Raw genomic sequence first — 19,836 nt, 5'->3', positions numbered from 1 at the left:
GGAACTCACACGGGGGAACCAATGGCCCTGGGAGACAGAGGAGTGGAACACCTCCCAGGTATACAATTTGTCCCTTTATCCTACACATCATGGTTCTAGTCAGTGGCAACTCCATTCTAACGTGGTGGGAAGAAATTGTGTAAGAAGAGAACAGGGAGACCCTGATGGGACCTATATGGGAGACTCTAACTGTTTGGGAAAGAGAATACACAATGGCTCCAAGGTTGTGGAATAGGGAAACCTAACCCGAAATGCATGGGCAAATCTGACGAAGAGGGCCAGAGTAGTATGGAAGAATGGGATCGTTATAGGGGGAGGGATGGCACCCCCAGGCCTATATTGGATATGTGGGGGAAAAGCATAATCAAAACTCTCTCCTAAATGGTATGGTACTTGTTTCCTAGGAACAATAAGACTTTCATTCTTTCTGATACCACTGACCCAAGGCCAGTTGTTGGGGGAAAGATTATATTCTAGAAAAAAGAGGGAATTGCAAATTGGTCATTGGAAAGATGTTGAATGGCCCCCAGAAAGGATTGTTCAATACTATGGGCCAGCTACTTCTGCTGGGGTTACCGGACCCCAATTTATTTACTCAATAGGCTTATAAGGTTGCAAGCTGTAGTTGAACTTATAACTAATGACACTGCTAAGGCCCTTAATCTTTTAGCAAGACAACAAACAAAATTTAGAAATGCTATATACCAAAACAGGCTGGCATTAGATTACCTTCTGGCTGCAGAAGGAGGCTTGTGTGGGAAATTTAATCCGTCCAACTGTTGTTTAGAAATAGGTGACACTCAAGAGGATATGAAAGAGATAACAGATAGGATGAAGAGCCTGGCCCATGTGCCAGTGCAAAAATGGTCTGGAATATTAGACATGGGGGGGATGGTTAGGAGGCTTGTTTAACAATTGGAAACAAACTTTAATGATGGGTCTCATAATAATAGGAGGTTTCATGCTCATCCCATGTCTTATACCACTGATTCGACATCTGGTACAGAAAGCGGTGGAAGGCATGATAGGGAAAGAACCCCAGGCTAAGTGAATGTTTGTAATAGGTGAGGAGGAAGTGATCCCGATGATACAAATGATGTTGAAACCCCCAGAGGTAACAAAATAAAATATTTTAGTGAAAAAGGGTATGGGATTGATAGGGTAAAAGGGCTAAAGGAAATTGTTTTATTTTGTGATAAAGCACCTGGACGTATATACGTGACAGGACATATAAGCATACATAGTTAATTAGGCATGCAGTGGAAGAACATCGCTTGAGCCACCAAATAAAAGTAGGCACACCGCCAGCAGTAGACAACTCACATCCTTTGCTTAAGAACAAAGAAACAGAATATAATAAGGAAAGTGAGCCAAGGTTTCACAGCCGTAGAAAAAACACCAAAATATATCTTAAGGGGAACAGGGAGGGGGAAACATGGGGAAACACGGGGAGCACGCGTGTTAGAAGTGTACACGTATAGGTTGAATAGATTGTGAGCTTGTTAGCCAATTGGTTGACAAGACAGAGAAGGCAGAACTAGGGAGGCTTAATAATGAGCTGCCTGCGTTGCAGACTTTGGAGGACCTTTGGGTAATTTTTGGCCCAGGGTATTTCCACACTTTGCAAATTGTTACAATAAACTGCTTTGCTTCACTGATCCTGTTTGGAACTTCTTTTCTGTTCATAACATAGGGCTTTTTCACACAGTCTATGTATTCCGGTATGGAAGCTGGTCAGTTACTGAACAGTAACGGGTTTCTGCTGGCATTTCAGACAGACCCGATTCAGTAATTGGCTGCTACCGGAATACTCTCACCTTTTCACACACTCCCGCGGCTGTCCCGGTAGTGAGGCGTGCCTGAGTCGTTACAAACAAAGAGCAGATTCTTCCACTTTTCAACCCCTCCTTCTGGGTTGAATTCGCTATGGGGTGCTGTGTGAAATGTCCAGTATCTAACCCGGGAGCAGTTTTCGCACCCTTTTTCGCCTGCCGGCACGCGCCATCTCCGGCTTTTTTTTGGGGGGGGGGACGTCGGGCTAAGATCGCTATAGCGCTATAGCGACGTATCACAACAGCATCACCATAGGGATACCTGGGCTCCATTAAGATGCCAGATATCGCCATCGCTGAAACCTGGTAACTTATCTCAATAAAGCCTAGCCATCTCTATGGTGTTGCTGTTGTGATACGTCGCTATAGCGCTATAGCGATCTTAGCCCGACGTTCCAAAAAAAAAAATAAGCTGGAGATCGCGAGCCGGCAGGCAAAAACGGCTGGCGCTGGTGGAAGCGAGATAAGAGCGGAACAGTGTGAAATGGCTCGCTTCAATCACGGAACCCTACCGGAAAAAAAAAACATGTGTCTGAAAACTCCCATCCCTGTCTCGGATTACTGCAAGCGGCACAATACCGATTCCCTTCCGGTTTCCACTGGTAAGTGTGAAAAGGGCCATAGTTGGGTACAAGATCACCCCCAGTCTCCTAATGGTAAGTGTCAGTGTAAGAGGCACCCTGTCAAGTGCTGGGAGTTGGCTCCCAATGCTCAGTCACCCTGCCTATTCACAGAACATCCATCTTAGTTGGATTCAGCTTCCCATCAACAGTTACAGCCCAAATCTCCAAACGAGCTGGGCAAGGTGTGCATATGGTTATTAGCACTGAAAAGAGGATTGCCCCTTGAGGCACTCCAGATATGTCTAATTGACATTCACCACCACCCTCCAACAGCACTCATTGTCTTTGATCTTGGAGAAACAAGATCAGTCACTTCAAGATTGTCCCATTAACTCTTGCAGCAGCTGAGTCCTAGAGAATCCACCAAGCTCTTTCCTTCAGGTGAATGGCATAACATTAGCCCTTTGAAGAGAAGTAAATCACTCCCTTCCAAAGTATCTACTTATTCACCAGCACCTTGCCTTCTTGTGTGAATTAAGTTAAAACTTGTTCCAATTGATCTATCTAACCATAACTTTCATATGCTTTTTCAGTACATATCTGTCTTCCTCTTGAGGCTTAGTTAAAGACAGATATACCTGTGTATCATCATCATATTTAAATAACCTAATTTGAAAAAATATGAACTTTTTCTACAATCCAGTGCAAATGTTTAAGAGCCTAAATGAATGAGAGCTTCATGTGGAAATCCTTGTACTAAACAGAACCTCAAGGGAATGGTTCAGCATCACCAAATCTAGTTCCTTCTTTGTTGGAAAGGATATAATCCAACAGTAACTGTGACTGTAGCCCATGCTTTGCAAGAGTTATAGCACTACCATTTGCTCCATTCATTTTGTGAGATTTCTAAGCTAAACATCAAGAAGACATTCCATTTGTGCTCCTTATATGAAAAACCATTTTCTACAAACTACTATGAATCTTGCTGTTTGAGAAACTATGCAGTTCTTATCCCACCTGAGTGAGGACTTTGTGCCACTCGATTTTGTCCTCATCCATGGTGAGCTCTTTTCCTGGAGGAGCCTGAAGATCCAGTTTTCCAACTTTCACTTGGGTATAGGACTTATTTGGGAAAGTAATCAAGTTTTTCAAATCAAAACCAGCTTCTAGTTCCCCATCCTCATTAAACTGAATTTCATCTCCAGCACTGTTGTTAAAAGAGACTTTCTGAAGGAACGAGTGAATCTACATGGAAAGAAAGAGAAAGTTAAGGCCATTGAAATGTTCTGGGAAATATTTTCTGCATTTTGATTATCTTGATCTAAGTTATCATTTTATGAATGCAGTTATATTGTATTTAAAGGTATATGACATATGAAGTGGCAAATAAAGACAAACTATTGATAAGCATGAATCTGGATGTTTTATCATTTTCAGGAACTAACTGAAATCCCTAAAAATATCCATATTGGACTAGAGGTGGGCACAAACCAGGAAAATGTGGTTTGGTTCATGGTTAATGGCTACACCTCCAAACTGAACCATAAACCAAACCAGGAGGCTTACTAAGCCAGTTTATGGTTCATGGCACTGAAAGCCCTATTCAAAGGGACCAGTCTCTTTAAATGGGGTTTGCCGAAAGCAAAAAAAAACCCTGAACAGTGGGGATCAGTTTGCTCCATGATGCTTAGCTTTTTTGGGCTGCCTTGTGCTGTCTTTTTAAACTTTAAAGGGACTACAAATTAACACCCCCCCCCCAAAAAAAAAGAACAGCTGAGAGACAGGGAGCACCTCCCTGCCACTCAGATTTCTCACAACTCTCATGGTGAACAAAAACCTGGTGTTTAAAGGGGCTCAGAGTTCCTTTAAACTGCTTCTTTCTGTCTCATCCATGTTCCATTACAAATTGCTTTTAAACAGGGGTGTCAAACTCATTTGTTATGAGGGCTGGATCTGACATAATGAGAACTTGGTGGACTGGGCCATGTCTGTCATACTGCCAGGTAGCAGAGATATAAACTTTATAGGTCACAGACAAACACAACTAAAGGCCTTATTTATTTAAAAAATATATGCTTAAAACCTTTGCATGTTTGCAATATTTTGTTTAACAATCTCTTCTAACTGATACCTCTTGCTCTGAATTACTGCGTCAATATTTGGAGATGGTTTTGCTGTAGCAATCTTGACTATGCTGTTAAGGTGTGTTTCTGTAAATTGCAAGTTTACTTTTGCTTTATTGACATTCACTACAGAAATTTCATGGTCACTGCTCTGTGCCCTAAGACCCAAGAGAAAAAGGTGAAATGGCTGGGCATTGTGAGCTTTTGTAGATGAATTGGGTTTTTTTTGTGCCGGTCATGAACATGTGAAGGCACCATGACATAGACTGAGGGCTATGTGTTTATCTATAAACCCATCATCTTCCCCAGAAAAATAACTAAAACTCCTGTGAGTCAGTGCAAGAATAGAGACAGCCAGTATAGTGGTCCCTATCAACCTACTCTCTGGGAAGTCTAGGTTCAAAATCTCCAATCTACACAGCAAATGTGCTGGGCACAAACTCTCTGCCAAATCCACCTCACTGTGGACTGTGGTTATTCCTCATCTAAATAGTTCCCATTGCTTTCGTATTGAGAAAGATTAGATAAGGGCATGAATACAGTGAAAAGTAGAAAAAAATCCAGTTGCACCCAGGAGAGCTTTGACAAAAGGAGCTTAACAATACACACAATCACAATATGAGAGAGAGAGTGAGAGAATAGCAAGGTAAAAAGCTCATTCCTTGAATCTCCAGTGGGATTGAGGCAGCTGTGCAAAGCAGCCTCTGTTCTTTCCCTCTCCCCCCTCCCACTTCCCCAAGGGAGATTGAGGGAGGAGGAGAAGCCTCAGCCAATGGAGGGGCTTGGCTCTGTAGCTCTGCTGTTTGATTAAGAGATCCAGGCTCTATCAATTGCACACCAGAGCTACAGAGTCAAGCCCATCCATTGGCTGAGGTTCCTCCTCCATCCTCCTCCCTTCGGGAAATGGGAGGGGGGAGAGGGAAAATGCAAGAGGCTGCTTGGCTTGGCAGCATCACAGGAAGAAACACAAAACTGGCTACCAAAGGAAGCAGGAGAAGGAAGCAGATGATGGCCATGTGCTGGCAGGCCTCATCGGAGCCCTCTGGGGGCTGGATTAGGTCCATGGACTGCATATTTGACACCTCCGTTTTAAAAATTCCTGGACGTTCACTATGGTAGATGTGCCATGAACTTCTGTTTGTGAACCGTGAACATGACAAAATTTATGACAGATTTTGCCTTGTGGTTTGGCTCATGTCCATTCTAATATAGGATCAGGAAGATATAAACATAATCAGGGCTTGGATTTGAGGCAGGAGCCAGGAAGGAAATATTGGAAGGAGTGTTTGGAATTATGGAAAGGGATGTATTGGGATACAAGGATCAATAGAAGAGAGGCCTGTCAGGACATGTCTGGATTTGCCCAGATATTGGCTTATAATTGCTTATAATAGCTTGCTATAAAGCAATATTATAGCTTGAGCTGTAAAGCAGAAGTTAGAAAAGTAGCTGCAAATAACTGTGATGCAAGTAAAGAGTAAAAGGGGAACTGAGAAGTTACCACAAGCGAAACCAGTGACGGCCTGTGGTTAAGTACAGAAGCACAGATGTTTTGTGGTTTAGATTTTAGGGAACTAGGAGATGGCTGGGCTGCATTGAAGGCCCCCTTCAGTCCCCTTGAAGGTTTAATTCAGACTCATCAGTTCCTGCTTCAATATAACCTATGCAAATATATAAAGGATACAAGGCCTGCGTGCCTCTTTGATTTTGCTCAGACTCTCGGGTCTGAAGCCCGTGTACAGTGCCCATGTGCACATTAAATAAAGAAAGCTGTTTTCCTGACTTCGCCTCACGCTGCCTCTGTTATTGATCTGGCTGAAATTGGTAACGTATGAGCTTTTTCCTGCTACAGATTCAGCTGGAACCTTTCTGAGAGTTTACCTCCTCCTTCCCACCTTGTCCTTTGAATACTAGGGGTAGATTGATAACAATTCCTGGATGAGCCCCACCACTTATTTTCCTATAAAACGACCCCTGAACAAAATTATTTTGATGTAGCTATATCTGGCAAGGAAGGGAGTTAGTCAAGAGAGAATAAAAGTGTGCCAATACTTTTGTAACTGAGTCCTGGTAAATGACACACTGATAGATGAATGTCACACTAATGGGTTTGAACCAAAGTCAAAGTAGAAAACATGGACAATGGGGCGGAATTACCTTCCAGGTCTCCAAATTTAGAGTACTCAATCTGTCCCCATATTTAATTGCTCTGTGCCTGGTTCTTGATGTGTCCCTCATATGTAATGCATGTGCCAGAGCGTAGACAGCATTATAGATACTGTAGCTGTGGCCAGTCATACTCATTTCAAAATAAGATGCAGGAACACTTTCCACTCTCTCATCTCCAGTACACATTTCATCAAAGTCGGTTGTGTCAATGGAATCCAAAAATGAACAATGGAATACTTGTTCCCAGAAGTCTTTGATAAAACCATTCATGTTTGCCAAAACAGGATTGATACTCTGAAGAAATATTTGGAAACCTGGGATCTTATTTTTCTGAATTGTGAAGGAAAGAGCACCATGGAACATTTGTATATCAAAAGTCTTTTGTAATATATTGAAAACGAAATCAATCTGGGCAGTCACAATCCATACCTTTCCTGAAGAGGTCTTCTCCAAATACTGTGACTCGGGTACTGGTGCCATTACAAAAGGCATCCATATAATCCATGCCAGCCGAATAATGGTGGCTGTCTCTCCATAGACAACAACTACCTTGGCTGTACTTTTTACTAAATCTGAACTACTAATGTAAGAGTCTTGGAGCACGTGTAATATACTATCAAAATGCACATTTACTTGATTCCTTATTATGAAAGCTGTACAGATTCCATTCTTGGAAAGCTTCGGCTCCAATGTCTGCAAGAAATGTTCTCCACTTTCATCATCCTTTATGAAAAGCCCAAGCCATTTCCACCTGAAATGCAGAAGTAGCTGGACAATTCCTATGTACTGAAGGGCCTCATTGGCTACCATACGGTAAAAAGGAGGGAAATTTGTTTGATCCTTTGGTGCTGATTCAAATGATCCGTAAGAAATCTTGAGAAATAAAAAGGACACCTTTTAGAAAAGAAAGCTAGAATGGGTGCATCTTCACTCATAACATGTTTGTCTTCACAAACTATATGTATGGTACATTAATCACATTAATGTCATGGAACAATATGCCTAGTCAGGGGTAGAATTCTAGCAGAAGATCAATTGCATAATAGGCTACATCCCCTGATGTAGCCAGTCCTGAGTAAGCTTACAAGGCTCTTTTTTGTAAGCTCTTGGAGAATTGGCTACATCAGTGGTGTGTGGCTTATTATGCAAGGGATCGCCTGTTAGAATTACTCCCCTGTGCCTAGTACAGGCCACCTCAAAATTTATCAGTTTCTTAGAATAAGCAATAATGTAGATTAACCATATATTGAAATATTGTAAAGCACACACACAGTTGCCTTGTATTATCAATCAATATGACAATGTTCAGCTGAAACTATTGCAAAAGTGCCACTACTGATCTGGTTCCTTGGAAATTAGGGGTTCAGACTTTGAGGTCAGAAGGTGGCAAAAAACGTTGCACATTTGTGCAGAGCATGAAGAAATTGATGCAGTTGTAGCAGAATGTTAGGATTCATAAAAACGTTTCATCAGTAGCATTGATCCCTTCATAACACACCAATTTATGCTTTCTTCTTGACTTCTAGTAATGTGCTTAGTGTAGTCTCTGAACTGAAACCAACCAGCTGCTAAGGCAAGAAACAAGGAATTATGCTTTACTATAAAGCTCTGCCAGCTATGGTGGGGGAAGTATTGACCAATGAGCCAGCTGAATATTTCTGTGGGCATTTGCCCACACTTGTGCCATTGCATAGAAAACAGGATTCTTCCTACGATCAATGGTAATTTCAGATCAATAAAGAGACACATGCAAAATCAGGGAATAGTCCCTATTCATTCATCCTACCTGTGGAATCTTGTAAAGGCTGGAAAGGTCTGCCACATACGAGGAGGTATCCAAACCAAGTCCACCAACGATTCCTATGAGACCTTTCTGAATGCCACACTCATAGTTGGGGATGAAAGTGTGTGATTTGAAGAGAAGGTCCATAGTGGTGCGGTAGGTCATCCATGCATTATTGTAATTGTCATAAATGTGGAATCCAAGGGAGACGTTGGGTAAGATTGAGGGATCCTCATTGATCTCCTTGATGGCAAAAACCAAGGCCAGAACGTGCTGATAGAACTTGGGGACCAAACTGCAAATAAAATGACCTCTTGATTTCATTAGAGAATTCAACCCTACCTGAGACCACAATATTATAATACAGCTTATAAAAATGTGTGAAGAGCCTAGCTGGATCAGCCAGCACTCCAAAGGACTGTATATGCTTCAGCCTGATGCCCCTTGTAAACTAATATGTCTTGAGTATTTATCTTTATTCATTTATCATAAATACATATGCAGGATATAAATATTCACAATTAAAATAAGTAAAGCAAGGCATGTCATCAATTCAGTTCATTATCCCCCACTACATCCTTTGCTGGAGAATCTGTTGTCTATGCTAAACATATTGCCAAGGAGTTCATAAATATGAAGAAAATAGTTGTGTGTTCTACAGCTTGTTCATTTCTTTTCTTAGGGTCCATTTTTATGAACTAAGGGGACTGAAACATTTTACTGTTCTTTGTGGAGGATGCTACAACTCAAAGCCGTTTTGGTATACTTTGAAAAATCAACACATGATATGCCGTATAAACTCTAGCAACTGTATTGGTTAGAATGGAAGAAAAGAAGTTAAACAAATAATAATGTGAAATGCAACTCAGAGGTGCACAATAAAATAAATTGTAGAATTTTTAAATCAACTCTCTAAGAAGCAGAATGGAGCATAACTTTAACTTTTCATAGAACAGCATTTAAAATCATAAATGCCACATGTGTTGATTTGTATTGTGATCTAGAGTTCTTGTACCATCCATAATCGAGACATTTTACATTCTCATCTTATTTTTAAAGGTATGGTTTAAATCCTTTGTTTTTCTATTCCTGCTAGATCTTTGCCAATATCCAAATAGAAATTAGTGACTCATGATTGCCAGACTGAGAAAAAGTACAGAGCACAGCTATTCCTTCATGAATCTTCTGACCAATAAAGACTGTGAGCAACTATCCCATGACATTAGAAGTACAAATAAATTGCAATACATAGATGGTTCAGACAAATAAAATGAAGCATTCAAAAGGTCCTTAGGTTACCACCATAAGAACAGTTGATATCTACTGGGTTTTGGCAATGCTTGCTCCTCATTATTCTATAAAGCAATTTGCATATAGATGCATTAGTAACATCACGCTGTTATTTTACTATGAAAATGTTGGATTGGTCACCCTAAAAATGTCACCCAAATGTCTTGGGGTTCGGAAAGTCATAATTTCCAGATGAAATCCCTGCCCTTCTCTAACCCTGTCATAGTCCTGTTGGGATAAAATTGTCCCATTCTAGCATGGAGCTAGCACGGAGGGAACATCCCTAATTTTTCTAAATGAGGTGGATACTTGATTTCTTTTGAAGAAATCCTCATTTCAAAAAGGGCTTCTGGCCTATTGAGTTCAATGGCAAACTCTCCCTTTCTTGGTGAGAAGATAAATGGATGGTGGCAGACCAGCTTTAGATATTTGTGATTGATGCCAGTTTTGTTTTTCTTCTTTTGTAATGAATTTCATAACATTATAGCAAAAAGGGCCAACATAGTTAGCTGGGCTAGTTATCTATGTATCTGCATCTGATAAGTAGGTTTTTTTAAAATTGAATTTATACAGTATCTGCTTCAACTATCTCATTCAATGTATACAACATCTGAATACTTGTCTCATAAGGTCAGTGTATCTTGACGCTTTATTTTTTGGCTAAAATGGTTGTGTGGGTTTTTGTATTAAAGTAAATAAGCTGATTTTTAAAAAGCTGAGATAATATCACCCATTCTAATTACAGCTTCTCAGGTGAGAAGATGACATGAGGGTTATACACCCCAGACCCCAATGTAATTGTAGCTACCATGAAAAATCTAATGAGAAGTCATATTGTAGAAATGTAAAAATGAGGTTTACTCATCTGCACCCCATCCCTGTGAAATACCAGATGCTATAAAAAATCTAAAATCCCAGAGCTTGACTGGTTAAGGAAACCAAAATACTAGATCTCCATGCCTCTTCCATTCTGAACACATATGTGATTTGTTGTTCACTCCCACAGTCGATTCTGACTCTTTGCATCCCCAAGGAAACATATTTGATATCTACTAGCTATTCATAAGAAATATTTTTGTACTATTAATTTTGCCTCATGTTGTTTTTGGGATATGTATGCAAATGTAACTATGTAGCTCTTATTCAATAATGAAAAATGTATACAATCCATTCAATCATTTGTTCATTCATAATTATTTATATCCATCTACTTGCAGAACAACATGCATGCATATTACTCTTCTCTGTCTCTAAATATGGCAGAATAAAAACATACAGAAGTAGTAAACTCAACTATCATTTCAATAGGGGCACAATTGATTCCTTACATGGGAAAGTTAGAAGATGCCTCAGAAGGGTATTTCACAAAGGGAATCTGGGGGATGTTTTGAAAAATAAGAGATACAATCCCACCAATGATAATCTCACTGGGCTGGTACCACTTGTGTTGTATCTGAAGAGGTTCTGTCTGAGTACACTGCAATGCATGTACTTCACACATCAGTTGAGGGATCAGTAACAGTATCAACAGCAGCCTCACAGAAGTCTTCTTGTTGTAAACTATCCTGAAGAAATTTTTAGCATCATCGCTAACATTTGAAAGCGGACAACAAAGTGTCCAGGATTGCAGTTTACTCGACGAAGTAGCTATATTACAAGATTGAGCTACCATCATCACCATCAGTAATCCCAGAAGGGTTCCAGAAGTAAATTTTCATGCCAATCAAGAGACAATTAGAAGAAACTGGAAAACTGGAAAATCTCACTGGGCTGGTACCACTCGTGTTGTATCTGAAGAGGTTCTGTCTGAGTACACTGCAATGCATGTACTTCACACATCAGTTGAGGGATCAGGAACAGTATCAACAGCAGCCTCACAGAAGTCTTCTTGTTGTAGACTATCCTGAAGAAATTTTTAGCATCACCGCTAACATTTGAAAGCCTACAACGAACTGTCCAGGATTGCAGTTTACTCGACCAAGTAGCTATATTAAAAGGTTCAGCTACCATCATCACCATCAGTAATCCCAGAAGGGTTCCAGAAGTAAATCTGCATGCCAATCAAGAGACAATTAGAAGAAACTGGAAAACTGTTTATCTCTATTGCAGATCTGATGAGTAACTGGAACAGGGGGTTATTTTTTTCTGGAAGGCCATTGGAACTTGAATTGAGAATATAAATGACAGTGATTATGATAATTATAGGGATACTCATAATCTTTGAGGGTTTGTCGCTAGTGACATCATTGATGTCACAAGTGCTGAAGGAAACATATTTCTCATGCTGTCATTGCACCTTCTCTCTAGTGGGATAGTCCTTTGGGGTTATACTAACTCAGATTTGCCTTCAGTAATCCTAACAATGGAATCAAGGTGGAAGAGGGCATAACTGGAATTGATTCCTTTTATCCAGGGCTTTTTTTGAGCAGAAATGCACAGGAAAACAGTTCCGGCTGGCTTGGTATCAGGGGGTGTGGCCTAATAGGCAAATAAGTTTCTGCTGGGCTTTTTCTACAAAAAGCCCTGTATGAAATAATGGTGATGTCAGGGGGTGTGGCCTAATATGCAAAGGTGTTCCTGCTCGGCTTTTTCTTTTAAAAAGCCCTGTGTAAAACAATTGTGATGTCAGGGGGTGTGGCCTAATACCCAAAGGATTACTTGCTGAGCTTTTTCTACTAAAAAAGCCCTGATTGTGTCAACAACTGTAGGCAATGCAACAGCATCCTGGTTATGATATGCAGGTTAATAATCCAAAATGTGTAAGAGAGAGGAAAGTGCCAGAGGGCTGAATTAGCCAGTTGGCTAGATCATTCTCTGCTTTTCATGCCAGAGATTTACTGGAACAAAGCACTAAAATGTAAATAGTCATTACTGTCGAGGCAGAATTTTATGCCCTTGCGGTATTTTTAACTGTTTTATTTATATTTAGTGAGTGCTAATTGTTTTATTCTTGATGGTACCCTCCCTAAACCTATGTTGCAGGGAGGGCAGTTTATAAATAAAATAAAATAAAATAAAATAAATACAATTCCTTTGCTTCAATCATTTAAAAATGAGTCAGCCTGGCTAATCTGTGATAGATACTTAGATGCTCCTTTCCCAAGATTCGCTAGTGACTTTAACTGTGGAAACAAGTACTACTGGAGGTGTTCAACATTCATAAACTCCGCTTTGGCCCGGCCCTTCCCAGCCAAGCCGGCATCGCCGGTGTTCAGGCTGGGGGCCGTCTTTGCCCCCTCGGAAGGAGGGAGCGACAGAATGCTTCACCCGGTACATCCGGGCCTGTTTCTGGGTGAGGCGTCGGGGCTATATAAGCCCCGGCCCCGCCCAGTTCCTTTGGGCTCTCTGTGCAGGCAGTCTTGTTTGGCTCTCTGTTTGGAGAGCCAAGTGTAGATCACAAGGAGAACGGGCCTTGCAAGCGCTGGCTGAGGGAGCCAAGGAACGTGCGACTGTGGTTTGGCGCGGATAGGCGCGGCAGCAGCGGAGCGCGAGTGGCGGGTGCAGCGCAAGCGCTGGCCAGCTGCTCCTCGTCCCCCAGGACTGGGCTTGCAAGCGCTGGCCAGCTGATTTTCGTCCATCATGACTGGGCGGCAGCAGCGGAGCGGGCAGCGGGGGTCACGCAAGCACTGGCCAGGAGCGAGCAGCGGGGGTCGCGCAAGCACTGGCCACCCGATCGTCGTTCCTCAGGAATGGGTGACATGCGCGGCGGTGGGGTTCGCATGCAGTGGCCATTTTAAGCCTCGGGGGGGGGGGTCTGAAAAGCGCACACGGTGGCCATTTTGTCTGCCACATGAGGCCACTTGTGTGGCTACTTGCAGGTGGCTATAAGTGGCACGGGGGGGGTCCTTTGTGGGCATGTAACATCTCCCCCACCCCCCACCCCACCCTTTAGGCCAGGGTGGGTAGGAGCCCTCCTTGTCAAAGGGAGTACAGGGCAGTGCTTGGGACTGGGTTTTCCTGTACTTTTCTGCTGCCAGTCATCTCCCCCACCCCCCCTCCCGCCAAGTTTTTTGAGCCCGTGGGTGGCTTCGCGGTTGCTCAGGGCTGGACTGGGTTTCCTTCCCCATGGGGCTAGAGGTTTCATTGTATTTCATCTTAACGTGGGAGTTTCCCTGGGTTAGTGGGGCAGAGGAGCTCAGGCTCAATCCCCGGCATTTCCAGTTACAAGTTAGGGCAGTGGAGGTGATCAGGCAGCAGGCAGGGGGCAAGATCTCTGCCTGGGACCCTGGAGAGCCACAGCTGGGCTTCGTAGAGAGGGTCGGTGGCTCAGTGGTAGAGCATCTGCTTGGTAAGCAGAAGGCCCCAGGTTCATTCCCTGGCATCTCCCAAAAAGGGTCCATGCGAAGATGTGTGGAAAACATCAGCTTGAGACCCTGGAGTGCCGCTGCCAGTCTGAGACAGTACTGACTTTGGTGGATCAAGGGTCTGATTCAATAGAAGGCAACTTCATATGTTACCATACTGATTTCGGCTGCTATACCCTATTTAGTGAACCCACCCTCCCCCTCCTCAGGGTATTGTGACGGCTGGCATGCATTGGGGCCGTTTTGGGACCTGCTTCGAATTATTCTGCCTCCACCATTCCTTTCATGGTTTGGGTGGCTCACATTAGCATAACTCAGTGACTACTTGGTTGCTGTGTGGGCTATCTTGGTTACCGTTATGTGGATCGCTTGGTGTAAGGGCAACACTATGGCACCCAAGATGGGTTAAGGAGGGTCCATGGGTAAGCTTCCTGCCTACCCGTCTCATGGGTGGGGTCTGCAACCAGGTCCAGGTCCAGCGGAGGAGCAGGGACAAGGGGAGCGAGTCCGGTTGACCATCGTGGGACAACTGGAGTGTCTTGAGTAACAAATAGTGGCCACAGGGGCTTACATATGGGAAGGACGTCGTTGCGCTTCAGGGCGGTCGGCGTGGTTGAGCACCCCCCCCCCCCTGTTTGCATGGTGCCAGCTGGCGGTTGGAAAGTTGGAAGAGCCCCTTGACGCAGAGAGTTAACGCTGCAGTACCGCAGTCCCAGGCTCTGCTCATGATCGGAGTTCGATCCCTGGCGGAGGCCGGGTGTTCAGGTAGCCGGCTCGAGGTTGACTCAGCCTTCCATCTGGGTGCTGCTTGGGGTCTTGCTTGTTTTTTCCCCTAGTCGGGTCGGGTGGCTACAGGGTAGATTAACCTTTTGGGCACCCATCCACTTATTGTGGCATTTACACTGGACAGGAGAACTTGGGACCGGCTGGGAAGGTGTGGTACAGTTACTGCTGTGGGCCTGGCTGCGGATTAGAGGTGTCCTGATGGCACCCATGATAGAGTAGGGCAGATCTAAGGGCAATCAGCCTGCCCACCCGGCCCGGGGGCGAGGCCTGCAGCTCGGCCCTGTGGAAGAGCCGGGTCAGGGGAAATGGGTCTGAAGGCGCCATTATGGGCCAGTTAGAGGCCATTGAGCAAGGAAAAGTTGCCAGGGGTGCTCCCATCTGGGAGGGGTGTCGTCGCGCCTCTGGGTGCTCGGCGCCGCTAACTTTTGAGACGGCGGTACTGGACTGCTTTACTGCTTCACAGGGCGGCGCACCTTGGCCCGAACTTCAATGGAACCAGACCAGGAGGATGGCCTGGACAGGTGTCCGTCGGTTGAATAAGCGAGCGGCGGGGCGTCTGGAGGCAGAGTGCAGCAGACCACAGGTGGGGCAGGAACACCCTTGGTACTGGTGGTAGCGCCTGTTGCAGCAGCCGCTAGGGGGCCCCTTTAGTCCTATTCGAATGCCCCCCCCGGCGTTGGGGTGCGGGGCTTGGGGCACTGGGTGGTCCCTGACTCCCGCCGAGCAGGGGGGTTTCGTGCCGCCTTGGGGCACGCAGGGTGTTGCCCCCTCTGGATCCGCATTGGGTAGTTCAGGCTTACCAGCCGTGGGTTACAGGCCGCCCCGGTAGTGACACCTGCTGTTCCTATGGTGTCGCCCCTCCCCTGGCATTTTGCACTGGGGGGGAGCAGTGGCTCATGCCTTCTACGCCTGTATTAGGGCGAAGCCGTGGCCGGGGGGTAGGTGCCCCAGCGGGGGTAGTGGTGGCAGTCAGTGCCCCCCCCCATTCGACTGAGGGTAATCATTTGATTATCCAGTCAGTGGCGGGTCTTGAGCACGTTGTTAGGGCTAAAATCTCCATAGAGTGCCAGGAAGGTGGGGTCTTTGGACCCCCCTTTGGTACGCCGCTGTACCCATATTGTGCGTATTTCCCCCGGGGGTGGTGCCTAAGGAAGCGCCAGGGGAATATCGCCTGGTTCTGCACCGGTCCTACCCCAGAGGGGTGTCGGTGAATTATGGAATTATGTTCGGTATGAAGTACACTTCCTTTGACCATTCTGGTTCTGCACCGGTCCTACCCCAGTGGGGTGTCGGTGAATTATGGAATTATGTTCGGTATGAAGTACACTTCCTTTGACTAGTCGGTTAAAGTACTGTGGGGTTTGTGGTGTTGGGGCAGCGATGGACTGGCCCCTCCCGAGGGGGTGCTCGGTCTCCTGCGCTGCATTCAAGCGCATTGCTCCTTGGTGGAGTGGGCGTTATAGGATAGGACCGGGTTTAATGACACGGTGCACTATCGGGGCGCCTACCTTTTGTCGGTCTAGCAGGTACAAGGTGACGCGCTTGGCTCTTGCATGCTTCAGGAGTTGGCCATCAAGCTGGGGGTACCTTTGGTGTATGTGAATACCGAGGGGGCCAGTACGGTGGTGACATTCCTTAGGCATTGAGCTCTATACCCACCAGCAGGCTTTGCGGCTTCTGGAGAAAAAGGTTGCTGACTTAGGGGCCGGTTGGCTGCTCTTAGTGGGCAACACAAGGTGTTGCAGCTCTAATTACAGTAGGCGGTTGGTCACCTTAACTTTGCATGCGAAATGGTGGAACTTGGCGGGGCCTCTTTGAGGTGTATTTGGGATGCTAGGGGTTACCTGCTTTGGACAGCGGGTTCAACAGGGTCCCGCCATTTGTGGAATTTTTTCCCAATTCTAGTAGCCGTTTGGCTTCGGGGTGACCTACTCGCCGACCGCTTTGGGCTTGCCTGGGGCGATACATGGCGGTGGTACATGTCTAGCAACTCTTGGACCTCTAAGTCTCGTGGGCGATGAACCTGGTTAGGTTATTCACACTTCCTTACCTCCGGTGAAATATTTGTTCATGGTAAGGCACATACCCGGAGACTGCATGGGGCGGTGGCCGCTATATCTTGCCAATAGCGGTAGGGCTTTCGGCAGCTCGCCCCGGAAGTGGACTCGTGGCCGGCGCAATTCCCCCGGACCTTTGGCAATTCGGGATGTTGAAGCTGGCAGGGACATTCAGCTGGCTTTGGCACCTAGTACCAGAGGGGATTACAGTAGGGCGGCTTTCCTATTCAGGAGTTGCATGGGGCCGCGGTGCTGCAGGATTACTGGCCGATTTCGATGGCTCATATTATGCAATCCTGCGCGTTGCTGAGAGAGAGGTTTTGAGTTGAGGACTATTAGGTGCCAACTGGCGGTGCTGGCCTTTATTGGTAAAGCCCATGGGTTTGCTGAGAAGACCTACTAACAGAAGGGCATATGACAAAGCGGCTTCCCAATTTCTGGCAATTGGGAGCACCGCAGGACCGCATGTTGGTTGGCTGGTTCCGTGGCACGGGTTATGCTGTTCCCTTTTCGGGACCGCGCTGCTTCATGCGGCCACGTTGATGGCCTGTTTTGGGCGCTATGTATTAGCTAGTTAACTGTGCAGCCTAATGACTGACACTGCGGGACGGGCGCCCCAGGCCGGGATTCAACATGGGTTGGTTGCCTAGGGGGCATTTTTTGGAGGGCGAGGGTTCATCGCCTCTTGGTTGTGACTTGTTCTGACAATTTTTCTGTTTTTCAGGTGCTGTAGCTTGTAGTGAGAGGCAGCGTGTTCTCATCTGCACGCACGGCAGGGCGTTCCAGGTGGCCCCTCGAGCCAGGCGGTCTTCAACGGGCACCCAGCTGGGAGTCGCCGGGGGCCAGTGTGGGCCGTACTGCGGAGAGAGGCAGGGCACCTTCTCCGCACATCTGGGTCTTTCGCTTGGGCGGTCTCAGGGGAACACCTATGGCCTAGCATCAAGTGTGCAGGTGGTCTGTACGAACCGCAGATGGGCTACACGGCTCAGTGTGGGGACTACAGATCACTGAACAGCCTCACCTGAGCGTATCTTTCCATGGGGGATTGACGCTTGCACAGGTGGTGAATGGCTTGGGGCCTGGCCGCTTAGCAACAACCCGAATCTGGCAGGGTGGTTCGCCCTTTGGACAAGGCGGGGTCAGGGTGTGACCCCAGGGGCTTGTCCTTCTTGGCTGGTCCTGGTACGGTCAGCTAGATCGCCATGCAAGACTTGGTGGTTCTCCCTTTCACCTGGGGAGACGGAGCGCTCTAGGCGCAAGGCCAAGTGGGCCCTGTAGTAAGCCATGGAGAATGGCTTGGGGATTTTCTCCCTCATCGGGAACACCGACCTATATCGGCCGGATAGGGTTCATCTTTCAGAGTTGGGTAACCGGGCCTTTTTAGAAGAGATGTGGCAGGGTTTGCGGTCGGCTCGGGGCCATCCGTTGGGGCGCTAATGCCTAAGCAGAGGCTTGGCATTGGCGGTGGCTGGAGGATGTTTTGGCCATAGGGTTTTCAGGGGAGCACCTATGGCCTAGCACCAGTGGTGCAGGTGGTCTGTAGGAACCGCAGATGGGCTACACTTTGTGTCTGTCTCTTCATTCCGACTGGGGGGGCAAGGCCCGGCCCTTCCCGTTCAGGCTGGGGGCCGTCTTTGCCCCCTCGGAAGGAGGGAGCGACAGAATGCTTCGCCCGGTACATCCGGGCCTGTTTCTGGGCGAGGCGTCGGGGCTATATAAGCCCTGGCCCCGCCCAGATCTCCTCAGTTCCTTTGGGCTCTCTGCCCGCCCACCCTCCCTTGACAGTACAGGTTTCAACTGGTCGCCTTGTTAGGGGCCAGGTAGGAATTTTTTCATCTTCACATAATTGGCCCATGTGGAGTTGTTTTTCGCCTACCTTGTACTGCCTTGTAGCGTTAGGTGTTAGCTGTAGGATTTTTAATTCAGTCGCAGGCTGGAGGATGTTTTGGCCATAGGGTTTTCAGGGGAGCACCTATGGCCTAGCACCAGTGGTGCGGGTGGTCTGTAGGAACCGCAGATGGGCTACACGGCTCAGTGCGGGGAATGCAGATCATCGAGAGCCTCACCTGGGCGGATCTTTCCATGGGGGATTGATGCTAGCCCAGGTGGAGAATGGCTGGGGCCTGACCGCTCAGCTACAACCCGAATACGGCGGGCTTGTGCTGGGGGCAGGGTGGCTCGCCCTTTGGACAAGGCGGGGTCCAGGTGTGACCCCAGGGGCTTGTCCTGTTCAAGATCCATCCCTGCCAGTTATAGGTTGATTAATTAATTAATAAAGCGGCCCGGTTTTTATACCCAACACTTTGTGTCTGTCTCTTCATTCCGACTGGGGGGGGCAAAAAAAATTGTTACATTTTCTTTATAAAAAGAGAGACATTGAATTTCCAGCACTTACTCATAATTCTGGCCTTCAGTGGAAACAAAACAACCTAACAACTAAAAACATTGGTGCCTTTTCTTTTAAATGATTTCTTGTTTTCTCAGGTCTTACTCTTATGCTATAGCATTTTGGCAAACAGAGGCAGCCCAATCACTCCATAACTGAGGTCAAGATGGAGAAGATCTCTACAGCCACCATGTCTTTTCCTTTTGTGCTCAGATAGGCTGAGGATAAGGTCAGCAAAACACTACAGGAAAAAAAAACATACTGAAGCTGATGACCTTGACTTCATGGAAACTAACTGCCTGGCAGGAAAGCCACAGTGATGCTGACAATAGTCCGGAAACCAAGGAAGCCCAAGACGCAGTAAAACAGAGTGATTGACCTTTCCTTACATTTCACTAATCTGCTCCAGTTATTGAGTGCATTTCCAAATCTGTGAATCGAGAGGAAGTATCTAACTTGTGGGGGGGGGGGGGAGAGAGGTAGAGGAGATCGTGACCGCTCTGAGATTCAGAGTATAGGGCGGGATATAAATCCAAAATCTTC

At 46.1% G+C, this 19,836-nt stretch overlaps 1 protein-coding gene across 1 annotated transcript in view; it reads right to left on the bottom strand.

Annotated features, from left to right (window-relative positions):
* Positions 1 to 19,836, bottom strand: part of LOC132583095 (vomeronasal type-2 receptor 26-like) — a 40,144-nt gene that overhangs the window by 15,523 nt on the left and 4,785 nt on the right. The window contains exons 3-6 of the mRNA XM_060254761.1: positions 13,172 to 13,386; positions 8,474 to 8,765; positions 6,676 to 7,560; positions 3,413 to 3,640 (exon numbers count right to left, since the gene is read on the bottom strand). Of these exons, the coding sequence (XP_060110744.1) occupies positions 3,413 to 3,640; positions 6,676 to 7,560; positions 8,474 to 8,765; positions 13,172 to 13,386 (1,620 nt within the window). The remainder of the gene's footprint in view (positions 1 to 3,412; positions 3,641 to 6,675; positions 7,561 to 8,473; positions 8,766 to 13,171; positions 13,387 to 19,836) is intronic.

Source organism: Heteronotia binoei, chromosome 15 (genome assembly GCF_032191835.1).
Source record: "Heteronotia binoei isolate CCM8104 ecotype False Entrance Well chromosome 15, APGP_CSIRO_Hbin_v1, whole genome shotgun sequence".
NCBI classification, from domain to species: domain Eukaryota; kingdom Metazoa; phylum Chordata; class Lepidosauria; order Squamata; family Gekkonidae; genus Heteronotia; species Heteronotia binoei.
This window is presented reverse-complemented; position numbering and strand designations above follow the sequence as displayed.